The sequence below is a fragment of the Aythya marila genome (assembly GCF_965140915.1).
Source record: "Aythya marila genome assembly, chromosome: 2".
NCBI classification, from domain to species: Eukaryota; Metazoa; Chordata; class Aves; order Anseriformes; family Anatidae; genus Aythya; species Aythya marila.
The window spans coordinates 106383004-106408744 of record NC_139043.1 but is presented as its reverse complement, the minus strand read 5'-3'; the positions used below and the strand labels follow the sequence as shown (position 1 = coordinate 106408744).

At 35.5% G+C, this 25741-nt stretch overlaps 1 protein-coding gene across 2 annotated transcripts in view; it reads left to right on the top strand.

Annotated features, from left to right (window-relative positions):
* Positions 1-24745, top strand: part of SMCHD1 (structural maintenance of chromosomes flexible hinge domain containing 1) — a 79624-nt gene extending 54879 nt beyond the window's left edge. Inside the window, exons 33-48 of one of the 2 annotated variants that reach the window (XM_082753940.1) lie at positions 2274-2389; positions 2896-2957; positions 6037-6124; positions 6527-6658; positions 10190-10339; positions 13938-14064; positions 14229-14348; positions 15320-15405; positions 16448-16570; positions 16840-17030; positions 17834-17943; positions 19260-19330; positions 20603-20774; positions 22507-22665; positions 23390-23507; positions 24252-24745. In XM_082753940.1, coding sequence (XP_082610066.1) covers positions 2274-2389; positions 2896-2957; positions 6037-6124; positions 6527-6658; positions 10190-10339; positions 13938-14064; positions 14229-14348; positions 15320-15405; positions 16448-16570; positions 16840-17030; positions 17834-17943; positions 19260-19330; positions 20603-20774; positions 22507-22665; positions 23390-23507; positions 24252-24360 — 1934 coding nt within the window. In that variant the 3' untranslated portion in view covers positions 24361-24745. The remainder of the gene's footprint in view (positions 1-2273; positions 2390-2895; positions 2958-6036; positions 6125-6526; positions 6659-10189; positions 10340-13937; positions 14065-14228; positions 14349-15319; positions 15406-16447; positions 16571-16839; positions 17031-17833; positions 17944-19259; positions 19331-20602; positions 20775-22506; positions 22666-23389; positions 23508-24251) is intronic. The other variant, XM_082753941.1, reaches the window with a different exon arrangement.
* Positions 24746-25741: the final 996 nt, after the last annotated feature.

The window sequence follows — 25741 nt, the reverse complement described above, 5'->3', positions numbered from 1 at the left end:
CAGAACAGTGATGTCTTTAGTGTTATTATTTAAACTATGTCTGTGCTGCTGGTATGACTAACGAAAGTTCATAATCAAGGGTAATAATTATGATGTCATAACTTGATCAGCTGGTGTTTTTTACGGAACAAGATTTTTATTCTTTAAAATACTCTTTATGCAGAAATTATCTTGACTAAATTCACAAAGTGTTTTAGTTTTGCTTAATGAGGAAGCATCCTCTGGCTGTTCTTTTCCCTATACTACAGGACAAAAAAAAAATATTTTCCATTCTTAATGAATAACATTAATCTTAAGCACCACATTTGTGTACATTTAATACTTTTCTCCTGAGTGTATAATAATGAGTGGTGAATAGTTTACTGTAGTTTATTCTATATTACTATAAAATGGTAGTATTATATAGATAGCATTGCCCTGATTCTGTTGAAATAGCTAAAATAGCTAATAGCATCAGGAAGCTTAGCTTTACTTCTGAGTGTGAATTTGAGGCATTTTTGTTTTTACTTTTCAGCATAGCCATCTCCTTGCATTGAAGTGTTCTGAAGTGACCTACTATACTAGGTGTAAAGCTTTAGTTTGCAGTGTAGAACAAGACAGCTAGAGGACAGATTTTATGGTCCCTTATCTGCCTCTTTCCCAAAGTTCTGTGACTTTCTCTGCTTGTACTAATAGTTCTTAATTCTTTCAAGTTTATTTTTTATTATTTTATCATTTTATTATTTATATATATATAGTGAATTTTATGTCTGTATATATGTATGTGTGTTGTGTTATTTTCCTGGGCACGTGCGGACTTGTAACCTCTATTTCCCACTCTTTTCTTCTCTCCAAGGAGATCAAGTCTCTTGCTACTAATATATTTATACATCTAAAACTTTAACTGTAAGCAGAGTTTAGTGTACTTGGAAGTTGGCTACTTTCATGAGACAATAAAAAAGAGAAGCGTGTGAATGAAGATAACTGTCATGCTTGCTCCTTGACGTCTTTCATTGTTATAAGGGAAATTGAAGCTACCTTGAAATAGACTTCCACTGGAAGAGTGTGCTTTTCAAACTTCCCTGAATCTACAGCACTTAGAGTTTTAACTATAATAGAGAAGTTACCATTAATACTATAAATAAAATATTTTTCAAATGTGGTGGATGCTGTATAAATAAGCCAGGCTTTAAGAGAAGAGGAGAAAAAGATAATTTTAGGAGATGAAATTATACAATATGATACTAAATTCTGATTATAAAATTAGATAGTAAAATCCTTGTTAACAGTCTGACATTTAATTAGCACCCTAAATATTAGATTTACTGGTGAATTCAGGTACACCAGGGAGCAGGCATTGTAATCTTGGAGGAAATAATGCATGATTTTTTTATGCACATCAAAGCACAATCCTTCCTTAAAGTGCAAATTTCATTTCTACTTGAACAATGCAGCTTCAATTATATGCCTGAAAGCTCCCCATAGCCATAGTGTCAAAGTGTTCAGCTCACATTTTCAACTAGAGGAAGGGTAGCCTTTTGTTTTTTTCCAAATCTCGTTTGGATTTCATTTCCTTCAGACCACTAAATTTTCCGTGGAATGTATAGGGAAAGCTCAATTTTTCAGATTGGGATTTAAAACTGCCAGTATTTTGAGCACAGAAACAGTCAATAGCAAATGGAGGAATGAAACATCCATATAGTTCTAACAGACTTAAAGTCTGTGGTACTAGGCAGTAAGAAGTAGCAAAACTAAGATTAAGGTTCATAGTTTTTTTATTACACTGTGGCTAATTGATGTAGAAAATTATAGTTATCTTGGTACAGTCTCTTACCAACTACTGTGCCTTTTTATCCATCAGTTCAATGGCTAAAGCACTTGTGAAGGAAGAGGGAGATCTGGATTTCCTGTCCTTGGAGGAAAAAATTGATTACTTATCTAGCCTAGTGATTGTTCTTTCCTGAGAACAAGAAACAATCTGGTTTGCTTTTGTTAAGGACAATAACCTGGGAAAGGCAGACTTGAATTTTGATGTATTTTTTTTTTAGGCAGTCATTGGATAAAGTAGGTGGGTATTTTTTCTGTGTAAGGATTGTTACCTGATCTAGTTACAGGTCTAGGGAGAGATGGATTTCTATGCCTGGTTTCATATTTTCTGTTTGGATTCTGTTTGAAACGTGGGTTTTGTGTGTTTTTCCTTCTGGTAGGAAAGAGAACGGGAAATTCATCAAGGTTTGTCATCTTAATTTTGAATAAAAAATAATCCTGAAAAATTGTTTTCTTTCATTCTGCAGATTTTATGGTTAGTGTTCTTTCTGAAGATGACAATATTATCAAAAATATTAATCCAGCACGTATTTCTATGAACATGTGGGAAGGACAGGGCAGCGGAACCAGGATACCAATTGATGTAAGTCATCAAAACATGTTTTCAACGTGAATATCAAAATGTTGGCATACAACAAACATTTTTGTAGTGGGGGTCTTTCCTGTATTTGACTTAAATCAATATCCTGTTCTAGATTTTAAATAACTAGCAATACATATCAATCATATTTTTTTTTTAACAATCTGTCCTATTACAACTTGTTGGACTATTCAAATGTCAATACTGTAATAAGATACTGTCAATACTGTAATATTCAAATGTCAATACTGTATTCAAATGTCAATACTGTAATAAGTACAGAAATGCTGCTGCTTTGCAGAAGCAAAGTGATAGCAGGGATACTTGACGCGCTTTTTTTGCAAAGAGTCCCAGGATTAAAAATATGAAATTAGCATCTAAATTGTAGGTGATCTCATCGAATTTCTATATGCTATCAGTATTACAAATTATTAAAACTTGACAGCATATTACGAGTAAGATACTTTAACTTTCAAGTATGTTATATTTAATTTTTTTCATCTTTTCAGGTTACAACGTTTAGCTGTAGTAAAGTGAAGGATGATAAAGAAGAAGGCTTCTCTTATTTCAGGTACAGCAGCATTTATTTTATAATTACTGATGCAGGTTATTGTACAAAATACAGTTTTATTTTTTATAACAATCTGTTAAAGAATTAGTACAATGCAATGCTATGAAATGTTAAAAGATACTAGCGTGTTGTGATAAGTGTGGGGATTGTGTTCTTCCCAAGATGTATGTGACACTTGTTTAATCTGAGAAAATAAAAGAGTCTAAGGTAATATATTAAAATACATGATGAGAAATGCTAGCAATGCAAGGACAGTATATTCCACTCAGGCTTCTTAGTTGTCTATTAACATTCCTTAGTTATCTTCAGCATAATGTTCAACTGCTGTAAAATTGCTAGCTGGAAAAAGTAGACTTAACTCTGATTGAGCACCTTCTGTAACTGTTAGTCTTGAATCGTGAGTTTGGCCTTGGTGGTTTAGTGGTCTTTCCTTCGGTCACTTAGTCTAGATAGTGTCTTAGATAACAGGCAGGAGAATTAGACATCACGATAAGCTGGTGCCTGATTGCCACATTCTGTCTACATCTACTCTTATAAGGCATTCTAGAGGATCAGTCGAATAGTTGTGGTATTGGCTGTTGCTTCAAGCTCTTGCCTCCTGTTTTTAGACTTGCCTCCTGTTTTTAGAAAACAGACTTTAAGATCACCTGCATGCAGCATGTAGCACTGTTGCACAGCTGACCTGGCTCCTGCATCAGAGGAACAGAGACTGCTTCAGCTCAGCTAAGTCAAGATTCCAGGACCATCTGAGTGGCAGCACTGTCAGAGATGATAGGGGAGTTTCCTAAACTGCCTCTCAACTGTGTCTCTTCTCCCTTTCAAAAGGCACATAATAGAGATCAGGAGGCCAGATGTCAATTTTGTAATCCTTGGGAATCTGTGTTTTCAAGACCTTGGCTGTATCCTACCATTAGGTCTTTAACACTTTGATTTCCTGGGGAGCAGGTTAGCTGAGGCTTAAATTCAAGGTTCTGACACACAATGCAAATGTACCTCCATCTGTAAATCCCTGTGTCATACTCATCCAAGAACCTGTCCCACCTGGGAAAGCAGATGATGCAACCTTCATTGACTAAGTCTTTTTAGCTTCTCAGATAGGGTACAGCAATGTAATGTATGTGTATATGAAGACTTCCATCTAAGAGATTACAACTATTTCAAAAAACTGCAGTACATCTCAACAGGAATTGTAGTTAATTTAGACAAGGCATTTTGAATCTTTACTAAAATCTCAGTCTTTACCTTAAAGGCACTCAAGACCCCAAAGCCTTCTAATGCTGAGTTTGACAGTTGTAGCAAAAAAAACCTGTCCAATAAGGATACAGTTTTTGCTTTTAACGGAGCAGAGCTTTCTCAGCAGCTATTCCAAGGTTAAAAATTAACTTCTCCAGAAACTGAGGATTACTGAAAAATTTGTACCAAGCATAAGGTATGTTTCTGACCTTGCTCATTCTGATAAATGCTTAGTAATGGATGTAGTTCAAACACAAGAAACCCCTGAAACATTATCAAAATAAGACACTTTATGTTGCATGTTTGTACGTCCAGAAAAGAAGTACTTACCACATTTACCTGCATAGGGCTTCTCACAGAAGAAGCACATAGTAGATGGATGTGATATAAATTAATCCACACAGAGCTGAATATTGAATTTAAAAAATCTTGACATTGCTCCCTTAGATTAATAGTTAGCTGCAAATGTCCAGAATTAAAACTCCCTACCTTTCTGAAAGATTTGAGAAAACTAGCAGTAGATAGACACTTCTCATTAGCAGCACTTTTAGGAAAGTGCATATTGTTCACTGCTACCAGTGCCTGTGGCATCACTGTCTACCACCTGGTTTCTCTCTAGTTTTTACATCCTTGGCATAGTCACTGATGGGTTATCATCTACTGGATCCTAGATGAGTAATATAGGTGCCCCTTTCAACTTGGGTGCAGTCTTGCAACTTTCATAACAACAGTGCAATTTATTCTTCTAAAGCTTATGCCTGGTTAGATGGTGTTCAGCCACACCAAGATCTTTAGCAGATTGTTTACAACTCAGTAATACTGTAAGTCTTAACCCAGATAAAACGTAGAAAAGAAGGTAGAATTGTTTCTGTTCTATATGGAAGACAAAAAGTCAGGCCCCTTTCCAGAGATAGGTAAAGCTTTGAGATTTTACTTTTTACAAATTAAACATTCCAGGGAATCTTGCATCTTACTCTTTTCCAAACGAATTAAGAGGAAACATATTCTTTACTCGTACTGTCAAAACAGCTAAAATGTATGTTGAAAGCAATAATCTCATTAGCCAATTCAAGAGTGTCATAAGTCATCCTCCCAGAACAATGCCTGAATCTAGAGGCTGTGGTTGTATCTCCTCAAAGGTCTCTTAAGTATTTTTAAGTCACTGCTATCCATCGTATCCATTGGAAGACTTCAGTATTCTTCCACATACTGTGTTGCCTTCCTTGCTAGGTGAAGTTCTGCTTCTATCAGCAGAAGTGCAGGTGTCTGTCTTCCCTTCATATTTTGATGGTAGGGATTCCGTGCCAGTTGTTGGCACTCCAAAACACTCTAAGGTAGAATGAAAACTCTTCTCTGTCTCGATGTGCTCAACCTTGGCCGCTGGTGATGACCTAATTTTGTATGGTTTCTAAGTATCAGAAGGAATCAGGTATTCAGATATTACAGAATCTAAAGCCCAATGATTGAATTTGGAAAGAAGTCGTTGTAGACACAAACATGTTTGTGCTCTGTTTAAGTAGCTTTATGAGAATTCCTTGGATGGAAAGTAAAAACAGGGTAGACTGGCAGACTTCTGAATAATAGGGCCATAACAAACTTCCTGTCAACTTGTAGAGAAAAAACTCCTGGAGGCAAGTTTCCAAAAACCTTATTCTAGAAGAGAAGAGTTCTTTTGTGGCATTCTTGCTGAAGGTCATTATGGAGGAGTATTAAAATCTGTCATACATTAATAGAACTCTTATCTAGTTAGGAAGACTACTCAGAATTTCAATTGCTTGCATACTTACATACTTGTCACTTCAATATTTACTTGGTTTTGATTGTGTTTTGTTTTTGATTACTTTAGGGATAAAGTGATTCCAGAGAGAGTGGGCACTTACAGTATACAGTTTACTTTTGCAATGGATAAGACAAACATGCTCAGCAGTGACCAGGTATGAAAGTATAATTAATTACACAGAGCCAAGAACATGTAATACAGATCTGGGAGAAATACTGTGATACTTCGTAGATTCAGAATGCAAATGCTTTCAGTTGTGAGTTATAAATAAATAAATAAATAAACTTTTAATTTGAAATAGTGATTGATATTAAACTGATTATCAAAACAAAATTTCAATAGCTTTTTTAAGTAATCAGAAATAACAAAACTCCATAACTTTTAACCTAGTACTGCTGCTTTATGGCCATCCTAAATTTATTTCTGCCAGTAAATTTCACGTGCATTTCAATCAGTATATTTTTAGCAACTAATGTGTGCAGGTGAATTGTGAATTATATCAGACTTCTCTTTCTTTTGTTTTGTTTTATGTTATTCTTTTTCCCTTTTTTGCTAGATTGTAGTTGAAGTTGTACCTAATGACCCAGTACGCTTGTTACCTGATTCTTTACCAGCTACTCCAGCCGTTTCCAATGTTCGAACTGTTACTAGCCGTACACTGGTGAAGGATTTACACCTCCATGTAATGGTAACTATACTTTAATACAAAATCATACTTAGAGAAATGTGACTACTAAAAATGTGTTAAATTTTGCTGTAAGACATTGCTACTATCTTATGTTTTAATATATAAATGAATATGGTTAAAGCCATTAAATATATATTGTATTTTGAACAGTTGAAGACAAATCTAAAAATAGTTTTCATAGATTTAAATAAAAATATTTTAAAAATTTCTTAATCTGGTGACAACAGACATGGAGAAGGCTGAGGTACTCAAAAATTTTTTTTTGCCTCGGTCTTCACTGGCTTCACTCCTCCCACATTTCTCAAGTCCCTCAGGTACCTGAACCTCAAGGCAGGGACTCAAGTAGTTAAGTCCCTTCCTCTGTGAGTGACGATCAGGTTTGAAACTACCTCATGAACCTGAATATGCAGAAGTCTATGGGACTTCATGAAATGCTTCCAAGGCACTGAGGGAACTGGCTGATGTAGTTGCCAAAGCACTCTCCATCATATTTGAAAGGTCATGGCAGTCGGTTGAAGTCCCCAGTAACTGAAAAAAGGGAAGCATAACATACATTTTTAGAAAGGATTGAAAGGAAAACCCTGGGAGCTACAGATCAGTCAGTCTCCCCTCTATGTCCATGAAGATCGTGGAACAGATCCTCACTGAAGCTATGTTAAGGCATATGGAAGACATGGAGGTGATTTGAGACAGCCAGCATGGCTTCACAAAGAGCAAATTGTGCCTGACCAACCTAGTGGCCTTCTGATGGAGTGACTGCATCAGTGGATAAAGGAAAAGCAACTGTCGTTGTCTACCTGGACTTCTGTAAGACCTTTAAAAAAGTCCCGCATAACATTCTTGTCTCAAAATTGGAGACAGATGGATTTGAAGGGTGGACTGTTCAGTGGATAAGAAATCGTCTGGATTGCTGCATCCAAAGAATTGTGGTCAAGTATCTTAGTGTCCAGGTGGAGATCAGTGATGAGTGGTGTCTTTCAGGGGTCTGTATTGGGACTGATACTCTTTAATGTATTTATCAACGACATAGACAGTGTACCCTCAGTAGGTCTGCAGGCAACGCCAAGCTGAAGTTGACATTTCAGAGGGAAGGGATGCCATCCAGAGGGACCTTTACAGGCTTGAGAGCAAGGCACATGCAAGCTTCATGAAGTTCACCAAGGTCAAGTGCAAGGTGTCCTGCACCTGGTTTGGGGCAATCCTAAATATCAGTATGGACTGGGGGATGAATGGGTTGAGAGCAGGCTTGCAGAAAAAGACTTGAGGGGTCCTGGTGGATGAAAAATTTGAATTGAGTTGGCAGTGTGTGCTTGCAGCCCAGAAGGTGAGTCATATCCTAGGCTGCATCAAAAGATGTGTGGCCAGCAGGTTGAGGGGGGTGATTCTCCCCTTCTACTCTGCTCTTATGAGAACCACACCTGGAAGAGTCCTGCATCCAGGTCTGGGACCCCCAGCACAGGAAGGATACCTGACTTGCTGTCAGGTATCTCAATTGAAGCCCATTTCTTGCTGCAGGAAAAAAAAAAAATTACAAGAATAAATTCTAGTGGGAAAACCCTGGAAAGGAACTTCTACTGTGTATATTATTTTTCTTCCAGGAGACAGTTCCTCATGGAATCTTCCATTACAAAAAAACAGGTTTCCTGAACTTCAAACATTCACACATAAATCTGGAGATTGCTTACCAGTTACTGTCATTGGCAAAAGCAGGGTCAACCTGGGGAAAATTAATTTATTGCCAGTTAGGATAGGTTTGGGTAGTGAGAAACAAAGACAAAACAAGACACCTTCTTATCTGCCCTTTCTCAGGCTTAGCTTCCCTCCTGACTCCTCTGCCTTCCCAGAGGGGCTCGGGGTTGGGGAATGGGGGTTACAGTCAGTCCACCACAGCTCCTCCCTGTTGCTCCTTCCTCCTCACTCTGTTCTGCTGCTCCAGTGTGTGTGCTCCAGAGGCTGCAGCCCTTCAGGAAAAATTGCTCCTGTGTAGGCTCTCCAAGGGCCACTCCTCCACATAAACATCTGCTCTGGTGTAGTGTCCTCCACCGGCTGCTGTGTGGATACCTGCTCTACCATGGTCCTCTTCACAGGCTTCAGGGAAATACCTCCTCCTGTGTGGTGTCTCCACAGGCTGTGGGGGAATTTCAGCTCTAGCACTGGGAACACTTCCTCCCCTTCCTTCTCTGGCCTGCAGTGGGGCCATTGGAGATGGTTGGAACCGATTAAGTCTGGTACGGGGCAGCCCTGGCCTCACTTCATGGGACCCACGCCGCAGCCTCTCCACTGTCAGAACCTTGCCGTGTACACCCAAAAGTGGAAGTTTTAATTAAGTCTCACGGCTATGATAGCGTTGGCCTCAGTGAGACATGGTGGCACAGCTCACATGCCTGGAGTGCTCTGATAAAGTGTTACAGGCTCTACAGGAGAGAGAGGCAGGGAAGGAGGGGAGGCAAGGAAGTCCTGTACACTAGGGAATGCCTTGACTGCATTGAGCTAGGACAGTTGTTCTCAGGGTACCCAGCCCCCTGAGTTTGGAAGATGGTGACAGGGAGCAAGATGAAGCCGCTATAATCCAACAGGAACCTATAAGTGGCCTCTTCACTGTCATAAATTTATGGAGCTGAACGGATTTCATCCAAGGGTCCTGAAGAAGCTGGCAGAAGCACTCACCAAGTCACTTTTAATAATCTGTCAGTAGTCCTGGCTAGCCAGGGAGGTCACATTTGCCTAGAGGTTAGCAAATATAACTCCAATATACAAGAAGGACAGGAAGGTGGATACAAGGAATTACAGGCCTGTCAGTCTGACCTTGGTCCTGGGGAGGGTTATGGGGCACCTTCAGTGCCATCACGCACAATATATGGGACAGTCAACTGATCAATAGTAGCCAGTACGGGTTTATGAAGGGCAGGCCCTGCCTGACTAACCTGATCAACTTTATTACAAGATGATCCACTTGGTAGACGAGGGAAAGGCTGTGAATGTCATTTACCTCAATTTTAGTAAAGCACTTGACATAGTCTCCCATGGTATTTTTCTGAAGAAACTGGCTGCTCGTGGCTTGGACAGGTGTACAGTTCACTGAGTAAAGAGATGGCTGGCAGGGTTCAACGACTTAAGAGCAGCTGAGAAAACTGGAGTTGTTTAGTGTGGAGAAGAGGAGCCTCATTGCTCTTGACAGCTACGTGAAAGGAGATTGCAGCAAGGAGGATGTAGGTCTCTTAGGATAAAAGGAAGCAGTCTCAAGTTGTCAAGGGGAGGTTTGGATTGGACATTAGAAAGAATTTCTTCAAGAAGTTGGTTAAATACTAGAACAAGCTGCCCACGGAGGTGATGGAGTCCCCATCCTTAGAGGCATTTCAGAGGTGTGGACATGGCACTAATGGAAACAGTTTAATGATGGGACTCTGTAGATCAGGTTAGTGCTTGGACTTGATGATCTTGAAGGTCTTTTCAACCTAGATGATTCTATAAATGACTTATTTTGGTTCCTGTAATTCTCCAAACTAACTTCTTTATCTGTTTCACTTACAGGATGAATATAACAACCGCACTGGATTTGACTTAGTTGGCAGAATAATAGCAAAAATTAAGAGCCCCAATGAAGATGATACAGAGATTCCACAGTTTCAAGGGAAAGTCAGTGCAGTTGAGTTCCCATTTGACAGGGGATCAGCTGAAATTGTAAGTGTGACCAAAATACTCAGTTACATGAGTAACAGATCTCATAAAGCACATTTTTCTATGGTTTCAGAGTTGATCTTACACCTAGCCATGGTCTGTGGAGGTTTAGCATATATGGTAGCATACCTTAATGATATGTAGATAAATTTTTTCTTCTCTGTTTGGTTGCTGATTCTCAGATGTAGAGGAGTCATACTTTAAAGTGATTATTCTTGCAAATGGAGGGACGTTCACATTCAAAAACTTGATCAGGGTTTATGATATGCAGGATGATCCAGGTTAAGTCTTCATTTAAATTTCATATGTAAATAACATTTCACTAATTTGGAATTCAATATTTACTGGTTTTAACATCTTATGATCGTTTAATCTGACCTCCCTGTGTATATGTAATTAAATTTTACCTAATTCTCTTTATATTTTGTCAAGCTAACTGGTCTTCCAATTACTTTGCAGAAAGGCATCCTATTCTCTTTTGAAGAATGAAAGATAAAACTTTACCACTTCATTTTAGTAATTAGTGACCTTGACTGTTAAAAATGCATTATTTCAGTTTGAATCTTTGTAGTGTCTGTTTTATTGCATACTTTGTGCTAGATTAAAGAGCTTTTTTGTACACTGTAGTGTCACTTTATTCAACAAATACAGATTGATTTTTTGAAAACCTCTGAATTGTAACAGTTGTTACAAAGTGTAATATAAAAGACACAAGCTAAAACATGCATGTGCACAAAATCAGAAACATCAAAACAGATCAGAAACTGTTTAAAATGTATCAGAACAAATTTAGTATAGAGCCACACATTTGCTCTGAGTACAGTGCTCACAGCTTACAGAGCATGTTGGTCAATAGGACTATTCACGTGGTAAAACTGGTACATATAGGTTTGCCTTTTTTGTTGTTGTTGGCTGAAGCATCATGTAAGAATTTTAGAGCAAAAATGTACCCCTACTTTATTTGGCTCCTCTGATTGTTACATGTTTTACCAGCCTGTAGTCGTATGAAATCTTAAAATGGTTTGAAGGCATACTGAAGGAAAATCCAATTTTTTAAAGAAACTTTCTCAATCACTTTTTCTACCTTGTTCATTGGGAGCAACTTCCCAGCAGATTGGCATCAAAGCAGACTGCTTTAGCAACAAATACAAAACCTCACATTGTGTCTTGGAAATCAACACTATAAAACCCCAGTAGAGCCTCTAAAATCTATAGATCCTACATACAAATTTCTTCATCTTGTATTATATTCAGTACATCAATTGTTTTTGTGAAACTGTGTAGATGAAGCTTAATGACACAGCATAATTAAATTGTCTGTTGATAGCAATCAAGGACAGAAACACCTAGTTAATGTGGGTAAACACTTTTCACTGATCCAGGACAGAACATGTAGTTAGTATGGGAAACACTTTTGTCTGAACAAGTTGATCAAACAGGTCTACTTTGATAAAGTGACAAAATATATATGGAAAAAAGGCTAGTAAAAAAAAAAAAAAAAGGACCGAATGGAGGTATCAAATAAAAATAATGTATTAATTGATTTATGGGGCATTCTGAGTTATTCTTGTATCTCAAGTGTGTTTCAAGAGTAATAAATTATTTGCTTGTCCCTCCTACTCCCTGCTTCCCCAGGGTTCTTCTATTTCTCTGATGAAAGCCTCCATGTCCTCAACCATGTGCCAGTACCTTTTTCTCTAAGCAATCCTCAAAGCAATTCCATTCTTCCTGTATATATTCTTAAGGATTGCTGTGTAGTTTCAGAGACAGAGAAAAATTTTTCTGTGAACACATTTTTCTGGGACAGGTGGGGTGGGAAAAAACACACAAGTATAGGTAGCAGGACTGCTGTAACTACTGATCTACCAAAATAATGTTTTTCTCCTCAAATCTTGTATTTATTATATCTATGGCAGAAATTTAAACTTTTTTTTATAACTTCATACTGGTGAGGGGAATGACAACCTCATACAGTGGGCTCTGCCAGTTCAGATAAATTTACTGGTATTTTTTCAGACTCCTTGTTGATGCAGAAATCAGCATTTTCTTACCTCCATATACAAGTAACCTGCTGCTGTTGAGCTATTGTGGCATAAATACACCAGTCTTGCTTCAGTGTCTAATCTAACAACCTGTGTAATGGGGAACAGGGTGGTGTTCATTTTGTTGTTTGTTGGTTAAGGTTTTTTTTATAAGGAGATGCTTTTTCTTTCTACTCAGATATTCCTGGGTTGTTTTTTTTTTTTGTTTGGTGTTCTGCTGCCTCGTTACTGTGATCTGGTGAGATCCTACTGTTTTAGTAGTAGCTTCTGTTTGCTGCTCTTCCCTTGGCAGTAATTCCACTTCAGTGAATCCTATCTCCTCCTCTTCAAACAGTTTTCAGTTTTCTACTTTGCACTGAGTTCTTTGACTTCAGGCAACTCACAAAGCTCATGCAGAAAGGATTTTTTGGTTGTGATTTAATGTACATTTCAAATGACTAGTAAATGGAGGGGGGTGGGAAAAAATAGTGTTTTTTTCAAATACCTTGAAATTGTTACATCTTGTTTAGGACTATAATCATGTGCAGTTAGCATCAACGTAATGACAGTGATGATCTGACATGCTTACCCCTAAGTTGAGGATCATGAATGCTGAACTTGTTCAATGAAGGAAAATGTTTAGCATAAATTTATATAGGTATAATAGGTTTCTATTAGCATAAATTTTCAAAGGAAAAGGTATTTCTGCTGCAGACTTATCCTGACTAAATATGTAGCTGCAATATTTTTTGAAAGCCATGAAGACTATCTTTGAAGGTTATATATCTATCTCTTCTTTTAGGCTGCAGCCACCTCTCTTGATTTGGCCAGTTGAGTAGCAATTTCTACACGTTAAAGGTGGAAACATGAGTTTTATTATAAACATTATTCATTTTATGCATGATACCTTTCCCAAAGTAACAGTACATTTAGATATTACCTGCACTAATTTTATTTCTGTTTACCATTCTTTATGGTTTTATAATATTTTCTGTTTGTAAAGAAAGGAGGGTTTTATTTCTTGCTTTATCTACATATATGTAAAAGAAACTTCTGAGAAATGGGATGTTCTTGTCAGTTTCTAGATACATATTTTTCATTCATTTGGGACGTGCTGTCTACTTCCATGAACAACAGTAACTTTAACTCAGCACTGGGAATAAATTGGGTTTTGTTCCCTGTGCTTATGCATTTGGTCTTTCTTTTTAATGTTTGCATTTGTTCACATGCTGGAGTGCATCTGAGAGAATCTTGCCTGTGGGATGGTGCAGAAAATATTTTTTTCTGAGCATGTCTCTCAAAATATATAGCTAAAAATAATAGGACTTTTTAAACAGGTAAAATAATCTTAATTCTTAACAGAATGCTTAGTGGTAAACCTTCAAATTTTACTTCCTTTTATTAGGTAGAAAAGGACATTTCCAAACTGATATTTAAGACTAGTAGTAGTATCATACATATGTTACATGTTAAGTAATTTTATAAGACTTAGTATTTGAGCATTGTTTTACTTTATTTTGTGTGTTACCTCGGGTGTGAACATAAACTTATGTTTGCTTGTTTGTTTCTTTTCAAATTAGAATCTAGTGCTGGCTGAAAACAGTCCTGGAAGAGATAGCACTGAATATATTCTTGTATTTGAGCCAGATCTGCCGGCTTTGAGAAAGCCTTTGGAGCCATACCGTCTGTCGTTTATGTTTTACAATGGTATGTTTCAATTACTTTAAAATGCTTTCTTGTCTTTAGAAGCAGCTATGCTTGGGTCCATAATGCTACTTTGAAAGTGTGTAATGGCCTAACAGATTTTTGCTGATGTTTAAATAAACTGTGTTAGTGTATTTTTTTCTAAAAATATGTGTTTCTTTGTGTAGATTACAAGAAGCAGCAACAGATGGCAACACTTACAAGGGAAAGAGACCAATTATCTCAGTCCATAGGTGTTTACAGAAATTGGTTTGATACTACTAATCAGCTTGTAGCTGAAATGAGATGTAAGTTCAATCAAATATATACATCTATTTCCTGGGAATTTTTCTTTTCCATTTAACGATTTTGTCAATATAGGGAGGGGGAGAAAGATCAGCATTAAAGTCAGGAGATACATTAATTAGAGGGAAGTGGAATGATTGTATTTTTGCATTAGAAGAGAAGCCTCTAGTTATCTGCATGTACCCCACCTATAAAGGGTCCTGATTTGAGGTAGTATTTTTTTTGTCAGAATTGTCAAAGGAGGAATAAAACGTTTAAGATCCCGTTTTTCCATAACTGCCTTGCACTCCCATTTTTACAATGGATGTGTGAAAGTCTGTTAAATGATAGAGCAGTGTGAAGGAAGCAGTTGTTTATGGAAATGGGGGAGAAGAAGGAGAACGAAAATGTTTATTTTCTTTGCACTATATTTTGTTTCATCATATTGATCAGAAGGTTTGTTTTAGTAGATGTATTTTGATTTTTTTGTTGTAAAACTAAATGCATGCTGGAGTTGGAAGCTGTGTCTGTTTCTTTTAATTTTACTACAGACCTACATTTCTCTAACTTGCCCACTGCATGTTCCCATTATGGATGCAAATTCCTGAATTTCAGAGAGGCAAAAAGTTTTGCTTCATGTTTTCAGAATTATGTGTATCTCAAAATAGTAAATTAGAGAACAATTATATGTTTTATGCTTAAAAATATTTTCAAATACAGATAAAACTAATTGAATAGAGACAGCAAGAAACAATTCACTTGATGAATTATTTGTTTGCAAAGCTGAAGGAGATGTTAGCTTCTGAAATTGCTTATGAGATGGACAAATCACAAAATTTCTGTGGACAAATCCTGATATTTTATGCTAGTATTTTGAGGAGTAGCTACCATCAGCTGTGGGTGACATGATTCTGAAAAGTTGAAGAAATTCTGCAATAAATGTTCCCCTGCTTTCCGATACATCCTTATTCTGTGTTGATTTTATTGGTTTCAGGTCAGGTTAAAGAAGCTGAAACAAGAGAAACCCACCTGAAGAATGAACTGAAAAAACAGCAGATTGAATTACCACAGACAAACACAGTATGGCTCATTTCTTACTAAACTCCATAACATCTTAAAATAAATGTAAATCTTAATATGAAGTTGGCATCATTAGATAACATTATCGAATCACACTAGTATATACACAAGCACCTATTAACAAAACCCTGAAAATTTAAACCACGAGGAAAATATATGGATCAGTGCCAAACTTCGTTTTAATTTTTATTTTATTTTATTTTATTTTATTTTTGGTAGTGTATGTATCTCTTAAAGTAACAGCTCTGTCATTTTATGTCCTGATTTTGTTTTTGCCTTTCTGTTAAGGTTAGTGGCTTACTGATAGTACTAGTTTTAATAATGTTTTTTTTTAAAGGCTGATCAATTTATTGGATATATTCTGTTACAAATAGCTCAAAAGAAAACACTTCTTTTTCAGTGAAGAGAGCATTTCATATGCTACTGCAAAAGCTCATGTAAAAGTAAGTTTGTAAGATTCAAGGCAATATATTCCATTACTGATTTCCCATAAAGATCCAATTACATTTTAAAGAAAACTTATAAGTAAGTTTTCAAACTACTCATGTTTTTGGGGAAAAAAAAAAAAAGGTAAATTATCCCTTATCTTCAGATCAAATAAAAATATGCTACAGACATTAATCACAAATTAGAAAAATTTAAATTATACAACGTTTGCAGTCACAGTACCTAAGTTCCTCCTGCTGGCTAAATTTTTCAGGCATAGTCAACTCCTAAAATGGTTTCTTCTTGTACATTCACTCTTCCTGCTGGTTACAACTTTCTTCAGTTTTGGCTCTATTGAAGCTCCAGTAGCTCTTTGTGAGAAGAGCTTTTCTTCAATAAATAAAGGAATAAATACATATATAAGCTTATAGTCATAATTGCAATGTCTCCTTTTACTCTCCCCTGAGATTATATGCAGTGTCCCCATATATATTTACAGCCTGTTTTAGATTACTGAATGCTTTTGTTCAGAACTTGATTGACAACAAGTAAAGTAATCGTTTCTGCAATTTGGCCCATTGATAAATGCTTGCTAACTTCAAATTTCAATTCTCAGCTTCAGTATGTGGATTCTCTTATAAAACAAAAGATGTTGGATCAAGAAGGAGTAATGAAACAGCCAAGGCGAACTTGTACCCTCCCAAACTATCCAAAAGGCAACCAAGATGTTTTAGGGAAGGTGAGTTTTCTCCCATAGAGCCTTAAAGTGAGTTTTTTTAATTCTAGGAAGTGGTAGTGATGAAAAATTAGCCAACTGAATATCCTAGTAATTCCTGGGAAGGAGTGTTAAGAAAATGATAGCATTCTCATCCCATCCATGGCTCTTCTAACAGAGCCGTCAACAGGGGAATTAAATGTCTCACTGAATTTGCAGTAGGATTGTGATTAGTCTGCAAAGGGGATGTGGTCTTGGCTTCTGTTTTGACTATTCTAACTTCTATGGCACAGATTGCACATTTAGCGCAAATTGAGGATAATGAAGCAGCAAAAGTTATCTCCTGGCATTTGGCCAGCGACATGGACTGTGTAGTCACATTGACTACTGAAGCAGCTCGCAGTATTTTTGATGAAACTCAAGGTCGACAACAAGTGCTACCCCTTGATTCTATTTACAAGAAGACGCTCCCTGATTGGAACAGGTAGAGAAAAAAAACGATGAAACTTCGGCATTTGTATAACATACTTTTAATAAGTATATAATATTTTTTCCCTAGCTTCTTTATAAATTTCACTCTTATTAAAGATTCAAAACCTAAAAATTTCTTACTTCGTAATATTAAGAATTGTGATGTCACGTGAAATGTTAGCTGAAATCCTAGCTTTATATATTTAATTAACTAAACACTGATCTTTATTGAATACAGTATTTCCCTTGAGAAGACAATTTGCCATCTGTTTTCTTCACCTCTACATGTTTTGTAGAGCAGGAACTTTGCTTTATTTAATAATTCTAGTGTTTCAAATCATTTCCTATCTTGTTAAGAAATCTAACTCTTGAGTAGATTGCCTAAAATTATCTGTGGTAATAGAATTAATTGTACTGCTTTGGTTTCCTGGAAGATAAAGGAAAATATCACAATTCTGTACCTGAAAATAATTTGCTTATGCAGATGCCTATTAATATTATAAAGAATGCCTTTTTAGAAAAGACTCAGTGTGTAGATGTATTTACAAGGTCCAAATTCTCAATTGTATTTTTAAAGAACTTGCCCATAAAATTAATCACATGAAATTGTTGAATACATGTGTCATTAAAAATCCATGTTCCACCCAAACATCCTTAATTTAAATGGTATCTTAATGTTGGGATTATCTGTCCCCTAATGTGGAAGTGTTAATATGCATTCAGTTCAGTTTTAGATCTCTGACTAGATTGTCAGAAGCAATAATGAAATAAGGACAATTTATTTATTTATGTTCTCCTCCATCGCTCTTTAACTAGGCCTTTACCTCACTTAAGAAATGGAAAAATCTGCTTCAAACCTGTTGGAAATCCTGTATTTGCCAGAGATCTGTTAACATTTCCAGATAATGTAGAGCACTGTCAAACAGGTAAATGATATTAAAGAAACTGTTAGTAATTGTTTTCTTTTTTAATAGATGAGATAGAGAAAAATCACAAATCAAAACTCACTCGGTAATTTTCATTAAGACATTTGCAAATACCAGTAGTGACCACTGTATAATTACTGCAGCCCTTTCTAATTCCCAAGTGAGTGCAAGCAGAAGCTGACCACCATATTAGTTTTATAGAAAAAACACTTATTACGGAAATGACCTTTTTTTTAGACTTTTTTTTTTTTTTCCGGTCTTACTCCTCTCAAGAATGTATAATGCATAGATTTGTAATATACACTCAGACCAAACTGTAACTGACTTTTTGTTGTGCTTAAATATTTAGAGTGAGAATAAGCTTTCAGATTTTATGTAGATTTCAGTTTAGGGATCCAGCATCCCTCTGCTCTTTCTAACAACATAGCAGTACCTACCCTACACTCCTTTGCTTATATTAAGTAGGTCTACCCCTTTATATCAAGAGTTGTAATCTGTAATTAGTTCAGTAAGTTTTCTGTTTTACGTCACAGCTTCCCAGTATGAAAATATTTCTGTCTATTGTTAATTTAAAATATGTATATCAAAAAAAAAGTTAATTTTCAGGACATTAGATGCTGCCAGAGAGTTTACTTATAAATTCTTCTTTGTGTCCTGCGTTAGCAGATAAGCTATTACTTTTCTGGAGAAATTTAGAAACCATGTAGCTTGACATATCTCACCCAAGGCTATATCAAATTAAATTTTGTATAGAACGGTCTTTTATTAGCAGAAAGTCTTAAGATCAGATCAGTTGGATCAACCTGTTAATGTTTTTTTCTTAATAATCCAGTGAATATTAAGAAACCAAGAACTCCATTTAAGGAGGACTAAAAATGTTATCATTTATGTCATTTCCTAAAACTTGGGATTTTATTATCTATGTCCTTATAAATGTAAATAATAGATATCAAGAGAGTGTTGTGGTGGAAAATACAGTCAATTATGCCATAAGGCAATTAAACATACTAAGTTATTTTATGAATTATTTACTGAAAACAAAAGGTTGCATATTTTCAATGAAATTTTATTCTGAGATAATATAAAAGTTAATGCATATGTTACTTTTCTTGCACTTACCTGAAAAGCTATAATAATCACAGAATGGTTTGGGTTGGAAGAGACCTTAAAGGTCATCTAATTCCAACTCCTCTGCCATGAGCAGGTATAACCTACCACTAGACCAGGTTGCTCAAATGATGCCGCAGAATTAATTTTTCAAAACTTAAGTTATTTTGTTTTAGAGAAATTTCACATCTCAAAAAACTGTTTTCCAGTGTTTGGGATGCTCTTGGGTGACACCATCATTATAGATAACTTGGATGCTGCAAACCATTACAGAAAAGAGGTATGCTTCAGTTATTCTTGATACTTTTTTTTAAAACAAACATATTACATGGCTACATATTCAATACACAATAAACACTGAGTGGTTACTTGCTAAGTTTAATGACACTTCAGTTATAAGTGTGCTTATTATCCATAAGTCAATTATGATGCCCAACAGTGAATGGAATCTTTCTCTATTGGCACTGACAAAATTACTTCCATTTAAAAATTTCCATTTTGTGAATGCTGACATGAAGCATGGAACCATGTTTTTAGAGACAAACATTTGGAGTTTTGCTCTTAGTGTTAAATGTAAGTTTTCCTGGACTTTCCCAGTCCCTGAATGTGTAATGAAACACGTCTGTGCATTATGATGGCTGTGAGATCGTGACTTACAAAGTTTCAAACCCACTAAAATGACCAAGATCTTGATGTGAAACTTAGTAGACCTTTTTCTGAGCCATTTTATTTCGGTTTAATGGGACAAATTTCACCGGATAAGAATGTCTGAGGTAGTCCTAACATTGGGCTCTTCTGTTACAGCTCATAAGGTTGTCACAACTGAATTCTGATTGAGCATAAGGATTTAGAACTGTACTGATCAAACCAGTAAGCTTTTGGGGATGGATAATCTTTCTTTTTTCCCTTCTTCAGAAGTGTAAGAAATTACACTGTGAGAACAGTGATTTAAACCTTTTGTAATAAGAAAAGGAGTTTGTATATGCAGTCATTTCTCAAAATGAGGTCTGGGTCATTTAATTTGGTCTTGTTGTCACCCCATTTGTTTCAGTCACCCTCACCCATCGCAGATAATATATATAAACTTTTATTGAACATGCTATCAGAAGTAAATCCCTTAAATTTCAGATGCTTTGAATGTCACGCATTTAAAAAAAAAAAAAAAAAGTGCTGACTTTTTTTTTTTTTACCAACACTAATATGTATTGCCATTACTTTACAGTATATGATGATAATCAGCTTTCTTCCAGTACAGAACTAAATTTTGCTCTTGAGTTCTCGTAAAATCTGAGGGTACAACAAAAAAGGCAAAAAACAAAATAGTTTTCCTCATTTTCATCATTTTTTCATTCATTTTTCATCATTTGCAGTGGCACAAATATATTTATTGTATTACTTGAAAGCAAAAGTTAAGAAATAGGATTTCATAAAATGGCCTTATTAAGAACTAACTGCTTTGTAGTTTTAAGATGCAAAGCATCACAATAGCATTCCCAAAAACTTAATTTTCCATTAATTTACTAATTTAGTATCACTTTTCGTACCTGTGTAGGTTGTAAAAATTACACATTGCCCTACTTTGCTGACCAGGGAAGGAGACAGAATTCGCAGCAATGGAAAATTTGGAGGCCTTCAGAATAAAGCCCCTCCAATGGATAAACTCAGAGGAATGGTATTTGGAGCACCCATGCCAAAACTTTACTCTACATTCTCCGGACAGATAGGTGGGTTAATGAAATCATGTAAATAAAGAACTTCTGAAATTATATTGCTTGACTATGTTTGTTATTCCTTTATGTAACATAAAAAGGAAAACTTTAACATAACGTTATTTTGGGAAGTTTGACTTTTACAGTGTCCTATTTATGAATTTCCCTTTTCTTAAAAGCTAGAGCTATTACATTTCCTGAAAGTAAAAGCAGTATTTTTAAAAAGTCATAAATCAAAAAATCAAAAGTCAAAAGTTATAAATGAAGTTAAAAGACAGCAGCTTCTGACAGCAACCTGACTGATTTATAAAACATTGAGAAGTCTTATTCACAAATTAGGATTGTCCTAAATAATTAATTTTCAAAAGGAAGGACACAAAATTTTTCCACGACAGTATTCCTAGAAACGTGCGATATAGAGTGGAGGGGTGGGTGGAAGGTAGAGAGGACATGTGTTCCTATTGGATTAGTCTTATATATGAGCAAACTACTCAACATTGACCATTTAAGGGAGAAAAAAAAGGCTTAAAAGATCCTTCCTTGCCCTTTCAGTAAAAATATATTGCATCTAGGAATAACATATTAAGCATTTCAGCTACAGATTAAAGCATGCTGATTTTAGCACATTTCATATTTCCCTGGGAACACATTTTCAGTTGTCAAACTCAATTATTACCAAATGTGAATTAAACTGGAATTTTTTATAGTTTAGTACAGGAACAGTTATGCTAGAAGTAAAGGTTATGTTTTAATTTCACTTGGATAGTTACGAGGCATTTAAATGAAAATAATGGTGAATAAAGGAAAGAAATCTATATGAAGGAATTCTATATTATTATATTATATAATATTTACTTTGAGCTGGATCGCAGCCTTGACATAAGTTGTGAATTGCCCTCCTATGTTTGTAGCATAAAAGGAAAGTAGTTACTTAAACTGTGATGACACTGACAGGGTACTTCTGAAATAAACTGTACTAAAATTTACAGTGCCCATTGTCATTCTGCAGTAACTGTGAATGCTTTCATCCCGTGGCAAATAAAAATAACTTACTGTTCAGTTAAGCTTTCTGCAAGCTACCTCATACTCACAACAAAGTAAAATGAATGAGTCTATGCTAACATGCTTGAAATGTTTCCTTATTACTTGGCATACTTCAGTGTCTGGACAAAGAAAAAGTCTTTGTCAGTTACCTTAACAAGAGTAACAAAGTTTGTCAGCAAAGTACACTTGTTTACATGAGTCTCCTGCTGTTGCCTTTTTTAAATGACTGTAGGTGTGACAAATGAAACTCAGAAAACTATTTCCTCTTGTTCCACAAGGTGGACTACAATTCAAGTCAGTAATACAAGCTTCAGCTTTGTAGCGCTCAAAGCAGAACAAGCACACTTAATGGCATCAAAGGTAGAGAGTTCAGTTTGGAGCACACAAGCAACATGCTGTGTAAAGAAGTGTTTCTCAGAGTTCGCTGGTACATTACTGGGATCTAAATGCCTGTTCAGAATGAAAAGAAAAAATGATAATACTGTCTGATTTTTTTCAGCCTCCCTTTACAGTCATTTTAAGAACAGACACTGGTCTACTGTAAGTTTTGGTGGTATTTTAAATAGTGCTTTTGGAAGATTTTTTGTTGTGAATTTTATACTGAATCTTATACTTTGTCTAGATCATACTTGGTGTAGCCTTCTACCTCTAAAGGACCACATACTTACTGTTTTGTGTTTTATTGTTTTTATTATTCCATTAGATCTTCTTCAGCAATACCGTGCAGCTGTGGTGAAACTTGATAGTGTGAATAAGGACCTTGATTTACACTTACGGTCACTTAACACTCCAGAAATGCAAAAGAAAAAACAGGAACTTGCCGAACAAGAAAAGAATCTCATGCTTATAGAACAAAAATTGGGTATGTTAATGTAGTACATTGTGCTAAGACCAATTGGTGTCCTAAAGGAGGAGAACTGTTAAATACATCCAGATGTATTCCATACTTGCAAGCTAACAACTTCAACCTATGAAGGAAAATCATTAAAATTACCTAAAAGCTTAGAGAGATCTCATTTTCAGTAAAGAATATAAAAGCTCTTTTTGTTTTGTTACAGCACTGCCCTGTAATGTGCTCAAATAATAAAAATATGATCAGTTAGTCTCATGTTCACAAGACACTATGATCTCACCAATGTGAGATTATATAACTGTATTGGTCTGGCTTGCCCAGTGGTAGAGAACATTGAAATTTTTTTTGAAGTGACTGCGTAGGCAAAGAGATGAATTGCTTTTGCTAAGGAAACACAATCAAAACATTGCACTATAAAAAGAAACACCCCTAATTCTGCAAAGATAGTATTTCATAGTTAGAAATGTTTTTTATGTCAATACTAAGTAATCTGTGATGCTTCAAAATACATTTCAAAAATCAACATTTACCCGGTGATAACTTTATTTAAAGCAAAAAGATTTTTTTCCTTTTCATCTTTGAACTCAGTTTCAAGTATAAGGTAACTATAAAATGTATGACATGTCTAAAGCATTATTTGGAAAGTTTAACACTACTGTTACGGGTCCCATTTATAACCAATAGGATTACTTTTTTTTTTTAATTTGTTCTTACCTGCAATTTTTTTTAATAGGTATGACTCCATCAGATAAAGTCACTGAATCGTTACTTCAGTCTATAATGCTAGACGCATCTGACACCCCCATCCCTCCCAAAAGAATGCGAAGAGAAACGGTAAAAAAATTGTATAGGTAAGTCTATTTCAAATGTAGTCATTACTTTCCCATAGTCAGAATTCAAAGGAAAAATGTTTGGTTTTGTTGGTGGTGGGAGTTTTTTGTTGTTGTTTTTTTTTTTGCATGGGAGTTTTGTTTGTTTGTTTGTTTTTAATTAATATTTGTGTGCAATAACCAACAGTGATTAGAGTTTGCCCGTCTGACTTCCAGAGGAATTTTTATTTCCTGTAAAGGTTTCTTTTGTTGTTTCCGCTCGTTTTAAAGATTTGCACACTAATTCTAATTGTTTCCCTTTGTGAAGTGATTGATTAGCATCTTTATGCATTCACATGTTCCCACAATTTTCTGGTATTTTCAGCTCTTATACCCTAGAAATATTCAAGATGGCTAGGTCTTTAAACTCTTTCAAGATTCCATGTCAAATACTGGGCAGATGAACAGAAAGATTGTTCTTATGTAGCTTTTTCTAGCTAACTGTCTGGGATAACTGGTAAGGTATGTAACATAATTATCCTTTTACTTGTATATCTGTTATTTTTTTACCCACATACAGAACTTAAGTGATTATGTATTTGAATTATCTGATATTTAACCTGATGCTATTCCTATTTTAACTAAACAATTATGAGAATAAGAAGCTGTACATAAAAATAAGGTTTATGATATTAATACTGGCTGGAGCTCTGTGTATTTGCATTCAGTTATAGGAGATAAATATTTAAAATCAAACGTTTATAAGCTTTTGTGACTTTTTTTAAGCTCAGAAGAATGGATTTCTTCTCCCACAAAGAAGCAGCAGCAGCAGCAACAACTTCTGCAACTATCCTCTTCAGAACTTAATGGAACTCCACGAAAGAGAAAGGCATAGACTGATGAAATTTGCTGGAAATAAATGTATTGAAAATGTGAATAACTTCAGTTAAAGGAAGTAACTCATGTTGTATTACCCGTTATGAAGATTTTTATACTGATAGAAGATATAAATGTATTTCAGTTAGTAGGAACAAAAATTTAAGTATTTAACATTGATAGCCTAATTTTTGTATAGTTAATTTTCATTTCTAAAAGCTTTCAGAGTTTTTATGTTCATGTGTGAGAAAAAAAAGTTTAAATATATCCTTTTTTATTTATGAAAAAAAATCAAACTTTTCAATAAAACTGCTGCAATACGAAACACTGCCAGTATAACTGATTGCATTAATTAAGCCAATAGACTGTTTAAAAAATGAGAATTTCAGGTGTCTTGGGGAAGAGAAATTTCTGGGTTACTCTTTTTAACTGGTGAACTGTCAAGGCATTGTAGTATCAATAAAGAGAGGGCTAAAGAAGTATTGAAATTTAACCAGAGCTATTTGTGGAGGTTTCAGACAGTTAACAAGAAGTCAATATCTAAGGCTATGTCCAAAGTGTTGGCATGGGAATTTATGTTTCCTTCAGAAGTTTCTCCTTAATGCAGAAAACAAAGTAGTGAGTATGAAAAGTGTAACAGGTTTACTAGGAGGCTATTCTGTGGAGTGGGAGAGTGGCAAAGGAAGACATTGCATGGGTACAAATGAAACGTATTATTGTCCAGTGCTAAACTCTTCTTAACATCTGCATTCCAACAACCCTCATAAAATAGCCTTCCTGCTAAGCAGATAAAAATTTATCCATAATTATACTGTAATTGTAACTATGGCATCAGGATTTAAGTAGGGAATATCAAAAGGGGAAAAAAATTACAGCTGAACTGTGCATATATTTTAAGAGTTGGAAATAGGCTGAAACAGGAGGTAAAATAATTATGTTGGGGAAACTGTAGATATCTGGACAGAATTTTACTTTGTAAGGATGTCTCCAGGTTTAAAAAAAATAAATGATGATTTTGTTTGGCTTTCTTAAATGCCTAAAGGAAATTTAAATATTTCATGGTTTAAGAAATAGTTTTAAAATGCTAGACAAAGTATTCAACAGGTAAATGAGACCACAAAAAAGAGGGAGTCAAAGGTTACCTCTAGTTTTCAAATTGCATCATGAGGGTGTTAGTAATGTACATGGTAGAAAAGGACCAGACATGTTCAAAGATACAATTTCAGTCAAGCTCAGACTGAGTAGCTGAAAATAGGCTCCATTGGTTGAAAAACTTGGAAAGCTAAACTTGAGATAGCTTCAAGTAGTAGTTTTATACTATGTAAATGACTGTACTGTTTAAGGATGTGGAAGTGTTGATTCACACCAGCCTCGAAGAATTTCTGCGTTGGAGTGTAAGT